Below are 17,061 nucleotides of genomic sequence, written 5' to 3'. Positions count from 1 at the left end.
ATTAGCTAATAATAAAAGGATGCCAGCAAAAGTTCACTTTTAATGTAATGTTTGTTATGAAAATGCAAATACATGAGAAAGGAGGGACCCACGGATGCTATCAGCTAATTGTATACTGGCCTGAATACAAGATGTGGAAGCAGGTTTGGGTTACGGTAATGAAAATGTAACTATAAGACTCCAGGAACCAAGAGAATAAAGAATAGGATGGGGCAGTCTGAGATGAAGACAAAGTATAGGTGAAAAGGTATCTCTGTTAAAGACAGGACCACTACAGGGCAGTTCATAATGTGTTTTTCCAGCTGGTCCTGCCTGGTCCAGTAAAGTGTCTGGAAAACAGTGCTTCTTGAGTGGAGTCTGTGGACCATCTGCATTAGAAATGCTTGGGTACTAGTTTAAAATGCAAATTGCTGAGCCTCTAGCCAAGTGAAACTTCTGCAGTAAAGTGTAAGAACCACTGCTCTAGAGGTTAGACACACCCTTTAAGAGGGAGAAGTGTCATGAAAAATGGCATAGGGTGTGGGCAGGAAATGTGGACAGGAAGGGGGAGACCAAATTGCCCAAGCCATTGCCTTAGTAATAGGGGTTTGAGGGGGTCAGAAAAGGGTGGGTACATGAGAATTTCAGGACATTATCTACAGTACTATCTGGACATCTCTGCTTCTTCTTCCTGACCACCGCTTCGCTTCATGAGTTGCTTAGCACCCTAGCCCCACCTTGGCAGCCTAGGATCCCCAGAAGCACAGGATGTAGAATCGTTGTGCCTCTGCCTAGCCCCTGCCCTGCCTCTGGATATGAGGCTTCAGCTGAGGCTCTGAGAACCACTGAGGGCTGCTGAAGTTGAAGCTTCTAGACCACCAACCTGCAAAGTCACTGTAAAAATTCCTGGGGTTTTTAAGCAGTACAGAAAGAGCCCCAAAGGAGAAAAGATAATTTGTGAGTGTAGAAAACCAACACCAAAAATGTGAAAGTCAGTTCCCTAAATTCCATACTACTGATATACAAAAAGGTGAAAAGATGACTGCTAAGCCAGAGTGTTGTTCCACTCTGCTGCAAACCTCTCTTTGCAATGAAGGAAAGGCATAGGCTCTATAATCCCTTTAATGACAAGTCAGAGGCCTGAGGGAAGGGCAGTCACATTTCATAATGATTAATTAACTTGCTTGAATTGCTACCTGAAGTAGGAAGGTTTCCCAGAGAAATCATATTCTTTTTTTTTGACAATTCTCCAGAGGAAGGCAAGTATGAGCAAGATATTAAATCACATTGTGTTTTGTTCTCACAAAACAGCATTGGTTGTTCCATTACCAATGACTCCTTAAAAATTCTCATTAACTTTTCAGAATTTTTAGGGACCACAAGAGAAAAAAAGAAAACAAATGTTACATCAGTGGAACTAAATATAAGTGATATTAAATAGAACACAGATTAGAAGCCTACTACACAGAATTGTACTTTTCAAAAATTCCATTATTTGTATTAGGGGTTTCTGATTCATTCATACTGAGATGGATTATAAATGTGTACATTCATGGTTACTAAACGGGTTTAAACAGACAGTGTTCCCTGAAATACTAATCAGTTTAGACTCTTAATATGGATTTATTTAATCTTCTTCATGTCCTATCCCTAATAAAGAACCAGAGTTCTGTAGAATAAAAAAAATGTATAAGAGCTTTATAATCTCTGAGGTTCACAATATCCACTAATAAAGAATACAGATTATGCTTTTCTATGAGAAAGTAATAACCTCCAGTATTAGTTTCCTATTGCTCTTTAAACAAGTTATTACAAACTTTAGCCAAATACTATGTGGCTTAAAACAATACACATTTATTATTTTTTAATTCTGGAGGTGAGAAATCCAAAATCAGTATCACTGGGGCTAATGTCAAGATATCAGCAAGGCTATATTCTTTCTGGAGGCTCTAGGAGAGAATTAGTTTCATTGCCTTTTCCAGACTTTAGAGGCCACCTACGTTTGTTGGCTTGTGGCCCCACCTTTCATCTTCAAAGCCAGAAGCATAGCATCTTCCAATCTCTTTCTCTTTGACTCTGACCCTACTGCCTTTTTGTAAGGATTCCTGTGATTTCATTGTACCCATCGCTATAATCTAGGATAATTTCCCCATCTCAAATCCCTTTTGCTATATAAATTAATCTATTCAAAGTTTCCAGGGATTGGGACATGTACACTTTTGGGGGGTAGGGAGGTCACTATTTGTCCTACCACATTTCCTCACCTAGCTACCCCACCACCTATTATTGCAATTTTTACTAGTCATTGTGATTTGGTGCCAGCAAAAGCAATCAAATAAATCCTCTCAAGCAGAAATATTAGAAAGATAGCTAGAAATCAGTAGGCAAACAGTCACAAGTAGGATACAAAGGAGAGCAGAAGCCAGAACCACAGCCAAAATTGTAGTCCGGAAGACTCTGGTGAGGACCCCATAGCTGGCACTGTGGTCACTAACACTGCCTGTCTTTTGCCCTGCCTGGACTCCCCATGGTGCTACTGTTACCAGACCTTGCATATAGCTGCTGCTATAAATAATTTCCTGGAACTGAGTAGTGTGCCAGTGGAGAGAGGAAATCATCTGTTCAGGTAGGTTTAGGTTATCTGCTTATAGCTACTTGCTGGCAATGGGGAGAGGGAATCTTTGTTCCATTGAGGCTTCCACAGTGGGAAGCCTTTTCTGCTTCTTACCTGTTCTAGGATGCCCACAAGGAAATATGTCCTGGTGCTGAGCAAATAAAAAGTAGTAAATGTCTACTAGACTATTTAGACTCAGGAATAGGCACATGCTATGCTTGGGAGCAAAGTGGTACTTTTGAAAAATCTTAAACTACTGAGTAAGACTCAGAAGCTGCCCATTCCTGCACATAAGGTTTTGTTACACTTTGACATCAGATCCACGGCTCTGTGTATTCTATGTGACTTAGGAAAATTCCCTGAGTTGGCTGCTGCTTTTCACTTTTTCCTCTTCTTCATCTTTTTCTTTAACCATATGATCACCATACATATATTTCTCACTTTCTCCTCCCTCTACATACCAAGTACTTAGAGTTTAGGAATATAAGCATGAAGATAATCCTGTGGATACGTCTAGGCACACCTTCCTATTCTTACTACACAAGGATGACATTGTAACTCATAAAATGATTCATCATTTGACTTGTTTTTCCAGATGTGGTAATGAGTTTGTTCTGACATATCACTTTCCCTGCCCTGGGCTTCTGGTGCCTATTCAATAGGTCTGGCCATCATCTTCTGCTTTGACGACTGACTGGGAATAGTGTCAAATCTTTACTTTTAGCCCAATAATGTTGAATTCCAACCCTAGAACTAAACTGGCCTGGGAAGACAGCACATAAACACCATGGAACAGCTAAGATTGTTAGAAGAAGGAGATTAGAAAGAACACAAAAGGAGATGTTTATGTTAAGAAAAACCATTTGAAAAACATACCCTTGGTCTCTTTTAATAGGTCTCCTCTTGTATCTAGAGCCTACTGAAAAAAAAAAAAAAGTCTATAAACGTCCCTGTGTCAGCTCTGGTCAAAACCTTTAAGATGTAGGCGTTGGGTAGTGTGGCTTTGACACCATGATTGGCAAAGGCAAAAGTAAATAAAGAAGACTTATAAATGTCCATACTTATTAATTGATTACTATTAATCTATTAGTAATTCCACTAATAGAAATCTAGACTTAGTAAATAAGCAGAGATATGGAAAAAAGATTTATGTATAATGATATTTATCCAAAAACTAATTATAATAGTAAGAATTTTGAAACAATCTCAAAGCCCAATAATAGCAATAGCTAATGCTTATTAAGGTTTTAATTAGTGTAAAGCATAGTACCAAGTACTTGATATGAACTATCCCATTAGACCTCAGGGGTGAAGTACTATGTTATTATCCAGTTTTACAAATGAAGAAATTGGTCAGAGAGGGGTTCGGCAACTTACCCAGAGCCATGCAACTCCTGGAGCCAGGATTTGAATTTTGTCTGAATCCAAAGACGGTGTTTGAAACCACCAAGCTATACAGTTTCTCAATAGGGGGACGATTGAATACCGTACAAACATGATGAAATATTAAATTGCTATGACAGTTTTGAACAATTTTTAATAAAAAGAGGAAATGTTCATGACACAATATTGAAAGAAAAGAAAAAACAAGACACGATATTTAGATCATAAAGAGAATGATATCCACTAGGGTACAGATATACACAAAAGACTGTTAACAAATACATTAAAAAAGTGATTGCTTCTAGTTTGTGAACAAGTATAAAATTGCACTTTCTTCTCCATACTCTTTTATACTTTTCAAGCACCCTACAATTAGCGTGCCTTGCTTGTATAATCAAAGAAAATAGCTGGCTTTCACATGGAAGTTACCATAGGATGGAAGATTCTAGGGTCAGTGCTAAGTGGGTCAGGCCAACCACAGCCCATTGTGGTATGGGATGGAGTCCTACAAGGCCAGGCAGTTCTCATACACTGTGGCCAGCCCCTGGAGGAGCAGTGGCTAGGTCTCAGCATGGGAGAAGCTGTTTGCAGGACCAACTCACCTGCCCCACCCAGAGCCATCCTGCTGCAGAAGTGAGGTTCTTAATTAACAGAGCCAGTGACCAGCACAGACCACATGTCAGGACTGGATGGGAATTTTCACTCTTTGACCTCTACCTAGGTGACTTTGGGCAAGTCATCTATCCTTTTTACTACGCCTCTGTGTCCTCATCCATGAAACGAGGACAACAGTATTTTCTAACTGTTTTGGTTGTTGTAAGGATTAAATGACAGAAAACATGTAAAATCTAGTACATTACCTTGAGCATAATCAGTACTCAATGAGTGGTCACTTAAAAAGAATAATAAAACACACTAGGCAGACATAGAGGGAAAAGACTGAGGAGTCAGATTTGGTATCATCCCTCAGAAACAGATAAAATACATTATTACTAAAACCAAGCACTTTTGAGATTTGATACAAATAGTCTAGCATCTGATGGGCCACAGAATGTAGTTATGTTATGTGCTTCAAGTTCTTTTCCAAGAATAGGAAACTACATTTTTTTGTTTAAAACTACTCTAAACTCCTTCTAATTTTCATTTAAACACACTGTCTTCAGCAAGACTAATTCTAAAGTCCAATACCAGTGTGTATAAGTTATATAAAAACTCTTACCAAATTAGAGATAAAGTGAGTTTCTGAGTATATCCAGGTATGTGTGGTGAGAAAAACAAGCAGAGACAGAATTGTCTCATTATGGACCTAGCACCACAGATATTAAATTAATAATGAAAATATCATGAGATTTTTCTAGCACATTTGGTAATGCTCTGATGATTAGAGCTGATAGAAACAATGTTTTTCAGTTATAAAGGTTCTGTGTGTGTGTACATCACTCTGTTTGTGAACACTTTTCTGTGTTAAATACTTGGAAATTATTTGAAATACTTGAAATACTGCTGGCAAAAGGATCAAGGGGATAGGATTAGGGATGGTTATTTTTCTCTCTCTTTTATTCTTCCTCTTAATTTTTTTTTCTCTATTAAGGTTACTGCTCTCATACTGATTAATATTAAGTACAATTTAAAAAGAAATGACCCAGCCACTTGGTGTCAGTATACCATGAAGAATATAGTCCAGTATGGATGGCTTCATTTCAGTCCTGTGCTTAAACATTTTGTCATTGGCTTGATTTCTTCTCTGACAATCTTATTTATAAATTGTCTCACCTCAGATATTTGATTCCTTGTGAAATTACCCTCTGATAATTATTTTAAATGTCATTTTAAATGACTTTAATCTAATTTAAATGAATGCATCTGGTTGATTTGCAACTCTGATAACAAAAAGGCCCTAAAGGATGATTGTGTTTATTCTATTAGGGCTAATAAAGCCCTAGTTAGATATAAACATTATTTTTATGTGATACAAATTAATAACTGAAGTTTCATTGCTAAATAACTACCTGTAGTTTATACAGCAGAATTAAATTAACCTGCATTAAAAACCAACAGCAGCACATATTACTTTTAAATAAAAATGCTACTTTTAAAATAACGTAAGTGAAAACAAAAATAATCTAGCAACATGCTACAAACCCGTGATCTTGCCAAATTGAAAATTGTGTTACATTTTAATGTAATATTTTTAGTCTTAAAATTTCAAAATAATGTAGATGCAGAGTCCTACTTGGGCTCCCTGGGAATGAACATAGCCTACAAAATACTAATTTTGATGAATAAATCTGGCTGGTGACCACTGGGGCATAACCTTTCTCCCTCGGAGTCTGATGGAACCACATACTTGGGAACAAAAGAGACTTAGTGAAGCAATGAGAAACCAGAAAGAATTTCTGATTTGTTACAATTCACTGTTGCAACATTTTCCTCTTGCTATAGAGAAGACAGAATAAAAACACAGAAAAGTACTTTTGGCTCTTCTGATGTTTTCACCTTCTAGAATTCACTACCCATTGTTCTTAGAAAACTACTGAGCCTGTACCTGCACCCAGATTGACCTTTTTCAAAAATTTCCAAAGACCATAGGAACCTTTTTATTGAAACTCCATGATATTTTTTCTCAAAGAGAGTTGTCTGGGCCACATAGCTTGTTATACAAGCCTGTGATATCACGGTGGCAGTTAAGCCTGCCTCAAGTTGTGATTTCTCCCAGGCCCCACAAGTAATTCCTCAAAAGGAAGAATTTGAACACTGAAATCAGAATAATTGAATACATAGGGCTTGAGGCACCCTTGGGAATCCAGGGCTTAGAACCATTTTCAGGAATGTCTTCTGTCAGTTAGCAGAATAGTGTCCTTGAAGTCACCTCTGGCAGCTTTTAATTGTCAGGAGAAAGGAGCCAGGTAAGAAAGCTCCAGGACTGCTTTGAGTCCAGACTGAAAGCAGGTTAGCTGCCAAGGCTGTTCACCACACCCTGGTCAGAAACTCTCATTAGCCGTGACCTGACAGTCTTTATGACTAGACAGGGCTGGCCAGGATCTTTGCCAGTGGGAAAGGAGCAGAGGGAAGTCATTAATAGCATTCCACCCCTGTGTTATAACCTCAAAGTGTCTGCTAATCAAAAATGAGCTTCTTATATGGAGCCAAGATAGTGTTCACCAACAGCATCTCAAAGATTGTGCAAAGGCAAGAGTGACACATCTTGGAGGCTCTTAAGGAAACTTAAAATTTATTGCATCATCTTTGGGAGGAATCAAGGAGAGACCAGTTATTGTGTTTTTTGTTTTTTGTTTTTGTCAGTGAATTAAATAAAGCTCCTTGGTATTTTTTGCCTAGAAGCCTCACGAAATTAGAGGATATACCTTGAGGTTTTATAAACTCAAGTTAGTTTTCATTGTCCTTTCAGTGTTTAGGATTTGACCAATTAAATTAAAAGGAGGGAAAAAGACACACATACTGAAAAGCCTTTGTTTTTATTCCACTTACAAGCCTATTAAAGTTTACTTTAATCATCTCCAAACAAGTGAAAATGGGTAATTCAGGAATTGAATAACCTGAATGCAAATGTAAGAAGTTCACTCTGTTTTCTTTTTGTTTAAGTCCCCCAGGTCACACTGAAATCATTCCAACATGATACTCAGAATTCTGGGCTTCTAATTGCTTCCATCTTTAAAGGACACATTACCGCTGGTAAGAAAATACTACTTAGGTTTTTTGAGTAGTCTTTACCAATCATTCATTTGAACCCTTCAACTGAAAAATCATGTGCCAGGCATAAATTTCTTGAGAATAAGATATGCCATGAGCTTTCTGTATGGAAATTATCAATAAAGATCCAGGTAAAACTGAATTTAAGCAACGGTTTAGGTGGACTTTGCCAGCTTCTGCTATGGGTTGGATACATTTTCATTTCAATAGGTGCTGCGGCTCAAGACCCCAAAACTCCTAAAAAAAAACAACAACGTAATTTGAATGTCTACCATGTGGTAGTTGGTTGTATACATTTGTTCAGTTTTCAAAACAACCAGGTAAGATAAGTGTTATGTATCTATTTTATAGATGGGAAAACTGGAGCTCAGAGAGGCTGAGGAACTTGTCCAGGTTCACACTGACAGATGAAAATTCAAATCCTGTTTTTCAAATCCTGAAGCCTGTACTCTTTCTTTTGTACAAACTAGCTCCTGTTTTGTTAGTGTGATTCAATATTTTCCATTGATGAGCTTACCTAAATGTTTTAGGCGTTAAAAAATTATGACATCAGGTATGTGTAATGGACAAATATAACTCTAAATAGAAATTTCAAATTAAAAAACTTTAGGCATAACTATTTCATCACTGACCACTGGTAGACCACTTATCTCCCTGCATAGAAATCTGGCAGGAATAAGGGCACCTGGGTGGCTCAGTCAGTTAAGCCTCTGACTTTGGCTCAGGTCATGATCTCATAGTTTGTGAGTTTGAGCCCTGTGTCGGACTCTGTGCTGACAGCTCAGACCCTGGAGCCTGTTTTGGATTCTGTGTCTCCCTTCCTTTCTGCCCCTCCCCTGCTCACTCTGTCTCTCAACAAATGAATAAATATTTTTTAAAAATTAAAAAAAAACGAAATCTGGCAGGTATAGTACCAGAATTTTTGCAGGTTACATTGACAGTCTTTGGACTTCCATTCATTTGTTTCACAAATATTCATTAAGTAACTACTGTGTGCCAGGCACTGTCCTGGATGGGAAATCAGCAGTGAAAAAAATGAACAAAGCCCCTGTCTTCATGGAGCTTCCATTTTAGACAGTTGAGGAGAAAAACAAAGAGGAAAACAACAAGAAAAGAGTCAGGTGGCAGTTAAGTATTATAAAGAAACATGAAGCAAGGTGAGGCCACTCTGATTTTAAACATGCAAATCAATGAGCCAAGTGTTTTGGCTCAGTACATATCCTTAATTACAGATGCCTCCCCAGGCCTGCCCCTTGATATTTCTGTGGGAACTGGGGAGGTCAGGAGCTCATGGCAGCCCTATTAAGATAGGTGTTATAGTCTCTATTTTCCAGAAGAAGAAATTTGAGTTTCAGCAGGCTCATAATTATGCCCTGAGGTTACAGGGCTGGTAAGGGCAGAGCCCAATTTGAACCCAGGTATCTCCAGTTGTCTCTTGATCACTCTGCTCTATCCTTAGACCCCTATGCCTGGCTGCCTGGCCCCATGTTATTAGGGGATTCTCTAGTCTTTCCCAGGCACTAACCCCCAAGGGTATGTGGCACCCACTACCTCCCATTAGTTGTGTGAAATCTTCAGCAATAGAATTCTAGTCCTAGGAAAACATTAATTCCGTATCCCCCTAGAACTTTGGAGCAAGCTAAGCTACACTGGCCCAACCCCTGAACACCAGTTGGTTTAAGGACAGGGGCCAGATAGCCTGGAGACCCCTAAGTGTATGGCAGGTGCAGCTGGAAAATAACGAGGGCAGGGCCAGTGAAGTGTCTGCCACATGGTAAGTATCTGATAAATATTTGCCAAATGGAGTGAGGAAGTGGGGAAGGAGAGTGGAAAGGAGGCCAAAAACCCATCATCACTCAGAACAAACTCCACTGTGGCAGACAAGTCTCAATTATAGTCTGTATTTGAAAATTGAAAATAGGATTTTTTTTCATGTACTAGGGAGAAAATGTGACAAGCCTAGTAGGTAACATGTGTTGAATATATCATAATTATTTAAGGATTTTGGGTGATTAATTAAGCTTCAAAATGTAAGGAAAGCATTGCTTTTAAAATAAAATATGAGTGCAAGATATATATCAATTTGCATTTCTTATATATTGTTTTAGGTTGTTTCTGTTTCTCAGCAGAAAAAACTCATGAACAATAAATTTTGAAGAATGGTGACAAGTTGTACATTAACTTCTTTCTTGCTCAAAATTTTAAAAAGAAAACCCAAAAAACCTCAGCTGTGATTGTGGCTACCTTTAGACTCTGTTACCAGCAACTGGGAATTCTTACTTGTGTCAGACAAAACAAATGAGATTCATCATTAAACCCTTTTATATAAAATATGCATGCACAAGCTCAGAAAAGGGTCTAATGCTGACCACAATTGCCAGAGATGCACTTCTAGAAACCCATTGGTACCAGATACATGCAGCCCAATTTTCTCAAATAAAAGATATTGTGCAGTTTGGAAGGGCTGTCACTGTACACACAGCCTAAGGGAAAGGTTAATTTTGTTCTCCCCTTCCTTTTTTTCCTTTGAGATCAATGACTTTTGCTTGGCACAGAGAGAACAATGATTCAGACATCCCATGGACACTAATGCTTAGCTAAAATTATTTTTCTCTCCTTTCAGACAACAGGCAACAAGACATTGGATTTTTATTGGGAATGATCTTCTTTGCTGTCATGTTGTCGATTCTTTCTTTGATTGGGATATTTAACAGATCTCTCCGAACTGGGTATGTTTTCGTAGAATTTCTGTTTTCTAATTTATACCAAACCTAGTCAATTCAGTTATTTACTAGGAAAACCCATCAACATTTTTAATCAGAGAAAGACAAAAATAAAATGAGCAGTGTTTGATGATTACCGACCCATGCCAAACTCTTTACACATGTCATTGGTTTAATCCTCACAATGACCCTGCTGGAAACCAGATCATTTCCTTTAGGCTTCCAGAGGTTACGTGGTCAGCCCAAGGTCACTGAGCACTAACCCAGGAGCCCAGAACCGGCTGATAGCACAAGTCATGTTTTCTCCTTCACTACACAGCCTGCTCACAGTGCCCCCAAGTTTATCTACAGTGCCTGGATTCTTTCTTTCTTTCTTTTTTTTTTTCAAATGTTTATTTTGAGAGAAAGAGAGAGAGGGAGAGAGAGAGAGGGAGAGCATGAGTGGGGGAGGAGCAGAGAGAGAGGGAGAGAGAGAGAGTCCCCAGCACGCCCTGCCCTGCCAGTGCAGAGCCCAACACAGGGTTCAATCCCAGACACCGTGAGACCATGACCTGAGACTTAACCAAGAGTCAGACACTCAACTGGCTGAGCCACCTAGGCACCCCTGCTTTGCCATATTTAACGTGCGTACAGTTTTACTTCCATGGTGGCTCTCCCACTTACCTTGAATCTAGTGTGAGTGTTTCAAAATGTTCTGCCTCATTAGAGAAAAGCAGAGCAATAGAGAGAGGAGGAAAATCTGAAAAGACATTGAAGCAACTTCCCACTTAACTTTCTAAAGTAAGAGATGGAAATCTGCATCAGGAAGTTTAATCTTTATTATGCATTTCCCTCCCATTCCAGTTGATTTCCTCATCTCCTATGTGATTGCCTGAATCAATCCTAAAGTAAAATGCTTCTTCTAATGTGTGATATTTGTTTCCTAGAATTAAAAGAAGAATCTTATTGCTAATACCAAAGTGGCTTCATGAAGATATTCCTAATATAGAAAACAGTAGTATCGTAAAAATGCTACAGGTAACCAAACACCATCAAATAAAAAGTGGCAGCTAAGACCAAAAGAGCAATCCAACAATTAGAGTAGAATTTCTGTTCAAATAAATAAATGTGTGTACATTTTAGCATAATTGTATAAACACATGTCAAAACAGAATTATACATATTTCAAATTATACTTAAGAGATAAGGGAATAAAGTTAAGGGAAGGAAAGAGAGAAGGAAGAAAGAAACAATGCTATTCAAAAGAGAAAAGTAAAGAGGAAGCTTGTGGGCCAAGTGTCAGTCACGTGATGGCCAAAAGCTGATGGCTGACTTCAGCGACAGGAGGAGTGCAGAAAATCTCAATAAAATGAGGCTTAAAGACACAAAGGGGCTTCTGTTTTACATGAGCCTGGAGAAGCAGGTGAGATCTGCTTTACTGCTGAAGCTCAATGGATTTGAGAAAATAAATGTGAGAGGAAAATAAATATGATGGTCTCCCAGGGGTGAGGCCAAGTTTCTATCTCAAAAAGAATAGAAGGGTGTGCTGGGAAGACCCTGAGGTAATAGGGGACTATGCTAATTATGGAGGAACTGCTGATTCTGGAGAAGGGGAAAGGTTCTGCTATATGTGCTCCTTCTATTTTTTGGCATCCCAGTTTCATCATTAAGGGGCTCCAAACCCAGTAAATGGGACAGACACATCATCCAAGCACGGCCTTGCAGTGATATAGTACAGTGACAGAAATGAAACCAAACATGACAGGGGTATAGAGGAAGCATACGAAAGATGAGAAGGAGTCACTTAGGAGAAACAGAAAACATTCAAAATAGAGAGGGCAGCATGAGCAAAAGCACAGAGGTGAGAAGCACATGTTTCAATGAAGTGTTGCTTTATTGAAAGGCTTGATGTGAGGAGTGGGTGGTGTACTGCAGGAATGGTGAGTAGGATCAGATCATAGAACTCAGACTTCATTCTGTTGACAAGGATGTTCAAACTTGTTTAAAAAATTTAATTTTAGCTTAGAAACCTTTTGTTCAAAAGATGTGAGGAAAACAACAATTTATAAAACAAATAAAAGTGGCTTTGTTTGGAGCTCTGATGAGCCCATTAATCAACTCCTTAGCCAACCCCAGAGATGTCCCTAAGATAGTAGTTCTCAGCCTTGGTGGCATATTGGAATCTTGATGTCTGGGCCACATTCCAAGATCTCTTGGGGTGGGAGGGCATGGGGAGACCCAGGCATCAGTATTGTTGAAAGCTTCCACAGTGATTCCACTATGCATCTGAGGTTGAGAACACTGTTAGGGATTGAAAACTGCTAAAGACAATGAGGAGTCACTAAGAGCTTTTCCATTGGAATAGACAAGGTCCTAGGAGAGAGGCAGAGGAGGGTCAGAGAAAAAGCATCATGTGGTGTGAGCAAAGTGTCAAGAAGCAAGGAACCATGGGGCTGACTACTTTTTAGAGGATATATAACATAAAAAGTGAAATGAGTCCATGGAATTTGATGAGAGGGAAGTCACTGGTGAGTTGAGAAGTGATTAGTAAGTGAGGAAGTGGAGGCTGAGAATGAAGACATTCTTCTAAAGGGAAGTAGAGAAAGGGGCTATGCTGACATAAGGTCAGCTCTCACATCTAGTACAATGAATGAACAACAGTAGCTTCAGAGGGGCATGAATCAGAAGTGTGTTTATACTAAATTAGTTAGGCTTAAGAGGGACTACTACAGAGAAAGAGGGAATATTGATCCAACAAGACTATAAAGAAGAGGGGAGGGGATGTTCTAAAGGGATGAGGTGAAAAGGTTCACTTTGGGCTGAAGGAGGGATTCCTGTCTCTGTATACTTGAAGGAGAGAAAGGGTTTGCATGTGGCTGAGTTTGAAGACTATAGTGTTACCTGCTAATAGTGAAGGGGTGATCTAGAACGACTAAACCCACACATATAATGAAGTACATAAGTAACAAGTCACTGAAGGACAAGCATATATCCACCAAACTACAGACAATAAACACTATAATCTTAATATTCTTTCCACCTGGTAGTTCTATCTTGTTCCCCCACTAATTATTATCCTAGGGAATTAGGGATTTTCTGTGACCCAGAGAACTGTCCTTGACCTTGTTGTGGTCAGATCCTCTTCTTCCTTTATCGTCCTCACTCTGGAATGGTCTTCCACATTGTTGCTCCTCTGTGTCCTTTACTGTGGTCTGACTCCCACCCATTTCACTCAGTTGCCAGCCTGAAGTGCAGAAAATGCCTCCTTCTTTGAACACAGCTACCTTGTATTCTTCATTTCTTACAGCATGTCTAGTTTCTTTGACTTCATCTGACTTTTGACTACGTGTTTGCCCTTTCCAACCCAAAACTGGTAAGCTCCCTAAGGAGGTTGAGCCTGAAGGAAATTTGAATGACACTTCATGCTGCTTTGTTCAAGGTCTTCCTTTTTGCTAAACTTCCTGCCCATTCTGGGCTCCTGGTATTAGAAGCAAACCTTCAGATGAAGTTTTGTTTTCTGCCAACAGACTAAAAGGTGGTATTTTGGTCAGCTCAGACTACTATAACAGAATAACTACTATAACAGAATAGACTGGGTGGCTTAAACAACAAACATTTATTTCTTGCAGTCCTGGAGGCTGGTTAAGTCCAAGATTAGGATACTAGCAGGTTGAATTCCTGGTGAGATCTCCCTTACAGATGGCCAGCATCTTGCTGTATCCTCTCATAGCAGAAGGAGAGATCACAGTCTCATGTATCTTCTTATAAGGGCACTAATTATATTCACGAGAGTTCCACCCTCATGACCTAATTACCCGCCAAAGGTCTCACCTCTTAATATCATCACACTGGAGATTAGGGCTTCAACATATGAATTTTGGAGGGACACAAACATTTCAGCCCATAGCAACTGGCTATAATTTTATAATTTTATAACTGGCTATAATTTGTTGGATGGGAGTTATTTGCCTTGGGAAGTCAGCCATCAGCTGCAAGGCCTCAAGTCATTTTCTTACCCAGAAGAGTCATTAGGCTTTTATATCAATAAAAACCTTCTTCACTGATCCACCTGTTCATGTCTGAATTGTATAGCTTTATACAATTATACCCCTTTATAACCCCAGCACAAAATATTTATTACTACTTTATTCAAAAATCAGAAACAAAACAGGATTCTTCTACCTTCCTTTCTTTTATTTAAGCAATGAGATATTTTCTTGTAGTAAGGCTCCATGATATTAAGAAATATTCCAACACATTAAACTTCCAAACTTTAAAAGGCACTGAAATAATATGCAAGTTAATATGCAAGACACATCATTCTCTTTAAAAATTTTAAGCCAAGACATGTGCTTAAAACAGCTTATCTCTATTATTCCTTTCCTTCAGTCTCCTCATCGGAGAATTTAATAAAGATCTGGAATTGAGCAGGATAACAAAAGGAGGAAATTGTATGGGAAGAGAAACAATATCAGAAGAGGGAGGGGAAAAGCAAAGCCAAGGGAAAGCAGAATTCCAGTTCTTCTTTAATTACCCAGTTAGCCCCTTTAAATGTCTTTTGTAAAATTAAACAAAAAAATCTTTCTTCCTAGGAAAAAAGTGAATTTACAGATAATAATTCCAGCGAACAGGTCCTATATGTTGATCCAGTGGTTACAGAGATAGAAATCTTTCTCCCAGAAGAACACAAACCCACAGACTATAAGATGGAAAAGAATACAGAATCCCTAGAGACCAGAGACGGCCTGCAAAAGTCACTACTCACCAACACTACAGTTGTATATATTCCTGGCCTCAGCCCTGGGTATAAACCCCAGATTTCAACTTTTCTCACTGGGGGAAACCATCTCAGCAAAAATGATGAAACAGCTTCCTCAACTCTCAAACCACCAGCTGATTCCATAGACCTGGGGAAAAATGCCATGTTTAAAAAATATCCTAATTTTGCTTTCCCTGTCTCAAGTATGAATTCGCTAAGCAACACACTATTTCTTGAAGAATTAAGCCTTATTCTGAATCAAGGAGAATGCAGTCCTCTGGACATGCAAAACTCAGTAGAGGGAGAAACTACCATGCTTTTGGAAAATGTTTCACCCAATGAAACTCTTCCAGAACAGACTCTGTTGCCTGATGAATTCGTCTCCTGTTTGGGGATCATGAATGAGGAGTTGCCATCCATTAACTCTTATTTTCCACAAAATATTTTGGAAAACCACTTCAATACAATTTCACTCTTGGAAAAGTAGAGCTGCATAGTCAAAGTTAATATGGGAAAGCTGTCTTGGAATCTAAAGTTGGATCTCCTCCTCAATATAAATTTAATTCTGCCCTATTTTTCAAAGTTAGAGAATTAAGATCCAAAGATGGAACATACTTCATACTCACAAAAGGAGCACCAATATTAGGTACACCTTCAAAAAGTATCAACTAAATCCTTTTTATTTTCCTCATTGCAAGGCACAGAACGGATCTCTCCATTACAAGAAAGTTAAATAGTAGAAGATATGTGGCAGTGAAATAAATGTTGAAAATACTTCTTAAAAATTGAGATGTCAATGTTTGTTTGCAAGGGAGAAGAAAGTTTAATTTTCATTTTATGGCTTAAAATTTTCTTGAGTAGACAAAAACATAGTCCCCAACAACAAGATAGAAACAAGAATAGAAACAGAGAAGAAATTAATTAGCATGTTTGTTGTATTGTTTCTACTACTTTCCATTCAGGTAGTAGGGATTTGATCTTTCCTTATTTTGATTTTGGACTAATCAGGTTATAAAACAATGAAGTGAGGACATCATGAAACTGCTGTCTTCATTCAAGTTAAGAGTGATGCATTATTGTCCTGTGGTGTAGTTGGTATATTAATTACACTCTGATACAACTGAAATAGCAGATGCAATATCAGCAAGGTGTAATTATTTCTTTTCTGATCAACTATGCATTAGATGATGTTGAAATTTGGGGATTCAGAGAAAACGGTCAAGAAAGAATTCTGAAACATCTTTGGTGCAAAAAGGTGGTTTTATTAAAGCACAGGGACAGGACCCATGGGCAGAAAGAGCTGCACTGCAGTTTTGACGGGTGACTGATTGTATACCTTCAAGTTGGGAGGGGGTTAGGGATAGGGTAAGTCTCTAAGGAATTTTGGAAGCAAGGTTTCCAGGACCTTGAGGGAGCTAGCTCTTGTTGGGAAAAGGTCATTTATTACTGTCTAGTAAAATCTCGGTCATGAGACCCTTCAGATGTATATTAGTGGGCCATATGCCTGGAGGATGACTGCTAATGTATATCTAGGGGGGGTGGACATAAAGGAAGTTTCCAAAGGAATTTCTGTATGTTTGAAGTAAACTCATAGGATCCTGGAAGTCGGGATAATGTTAAGCTAAGATTGCCTTTTGGCCTTAGCAAAATATTAACATCTAGGCTGTTGAGTTCCTAGAGGAAGGTCATTCTGCCTATCTCAAGGACTTGTCAATGGGCTGTAAGTTTTAAGAAAACTTAACTATTTTCTTTGCCTTTGTTCCCCACATAATTAGATATATGTCAGAAAAATATTGTTAAAACAGATATTTGTCCAAATCTGGGATGGCAATATTTGCCAAACATGCCATCGTCCCGTATCCATATCTCCTGTAGACATCCTAACTGAGCACCACACACCTTTCTGCTAAGCC

General features: G+C 38.7%; 1 protein-coding gene across 1 annotated transcript in view; it reads left to right on the top strand.

Annotated features, from left to right (window-relative positions):
* The window catches only part of IL23R (interleukin 23 receptor), a 57,755-nt gene extending 41,110 nt beyond the window's left edge, over window positions 1-16,645 (top strand). Inside the window, exons 8-11 of the mRNA XM_019448934.2 lie at window positions 7,580-7,669; window positions 10,311-10,416; window positions 11,337-11,427; window positions 14,982-16,645. Coding sequence (XP_019304479.2) covers window positions 7,580-7,669; window positions 10,311-10,416; window positions 11,337-11,427; window positions 14,982-15,635 — 941 coding nt within the window. The 3' untranslated portion in view covers window positions 15,636-16,645. The remainder of the gene's footprint in view (window positions 1-7,579; window positions 7,670-10,310; window positions 10,417-11,336; window positions 11,428-14,981) is intronic.
* Window positions 16,646-17,061: the final 416 nt, after the last annotated feature.

Source organism: Panthera pardus, unplaced genomic scaffold (genome assembly GCF_024362965.1).
Source record: "Panthera pardus isolate Hobbes unplaced genomic scaffold, ASM2436296v1 HiC_scaffold_11, whole genome shotgun sequence".
In the NCBI taxonomy this organism is placed as follows: Eukaryota; Metazoa; Chordata; class Mammalia; order Carnivora; family Felidae; genus Panthera; species Panthera pardus.
The sequence above is the reverse complement of the archived record's forward strand: the minus strand, read 5'-3'. Positions and strand labels throughout refer to the sequence as shown.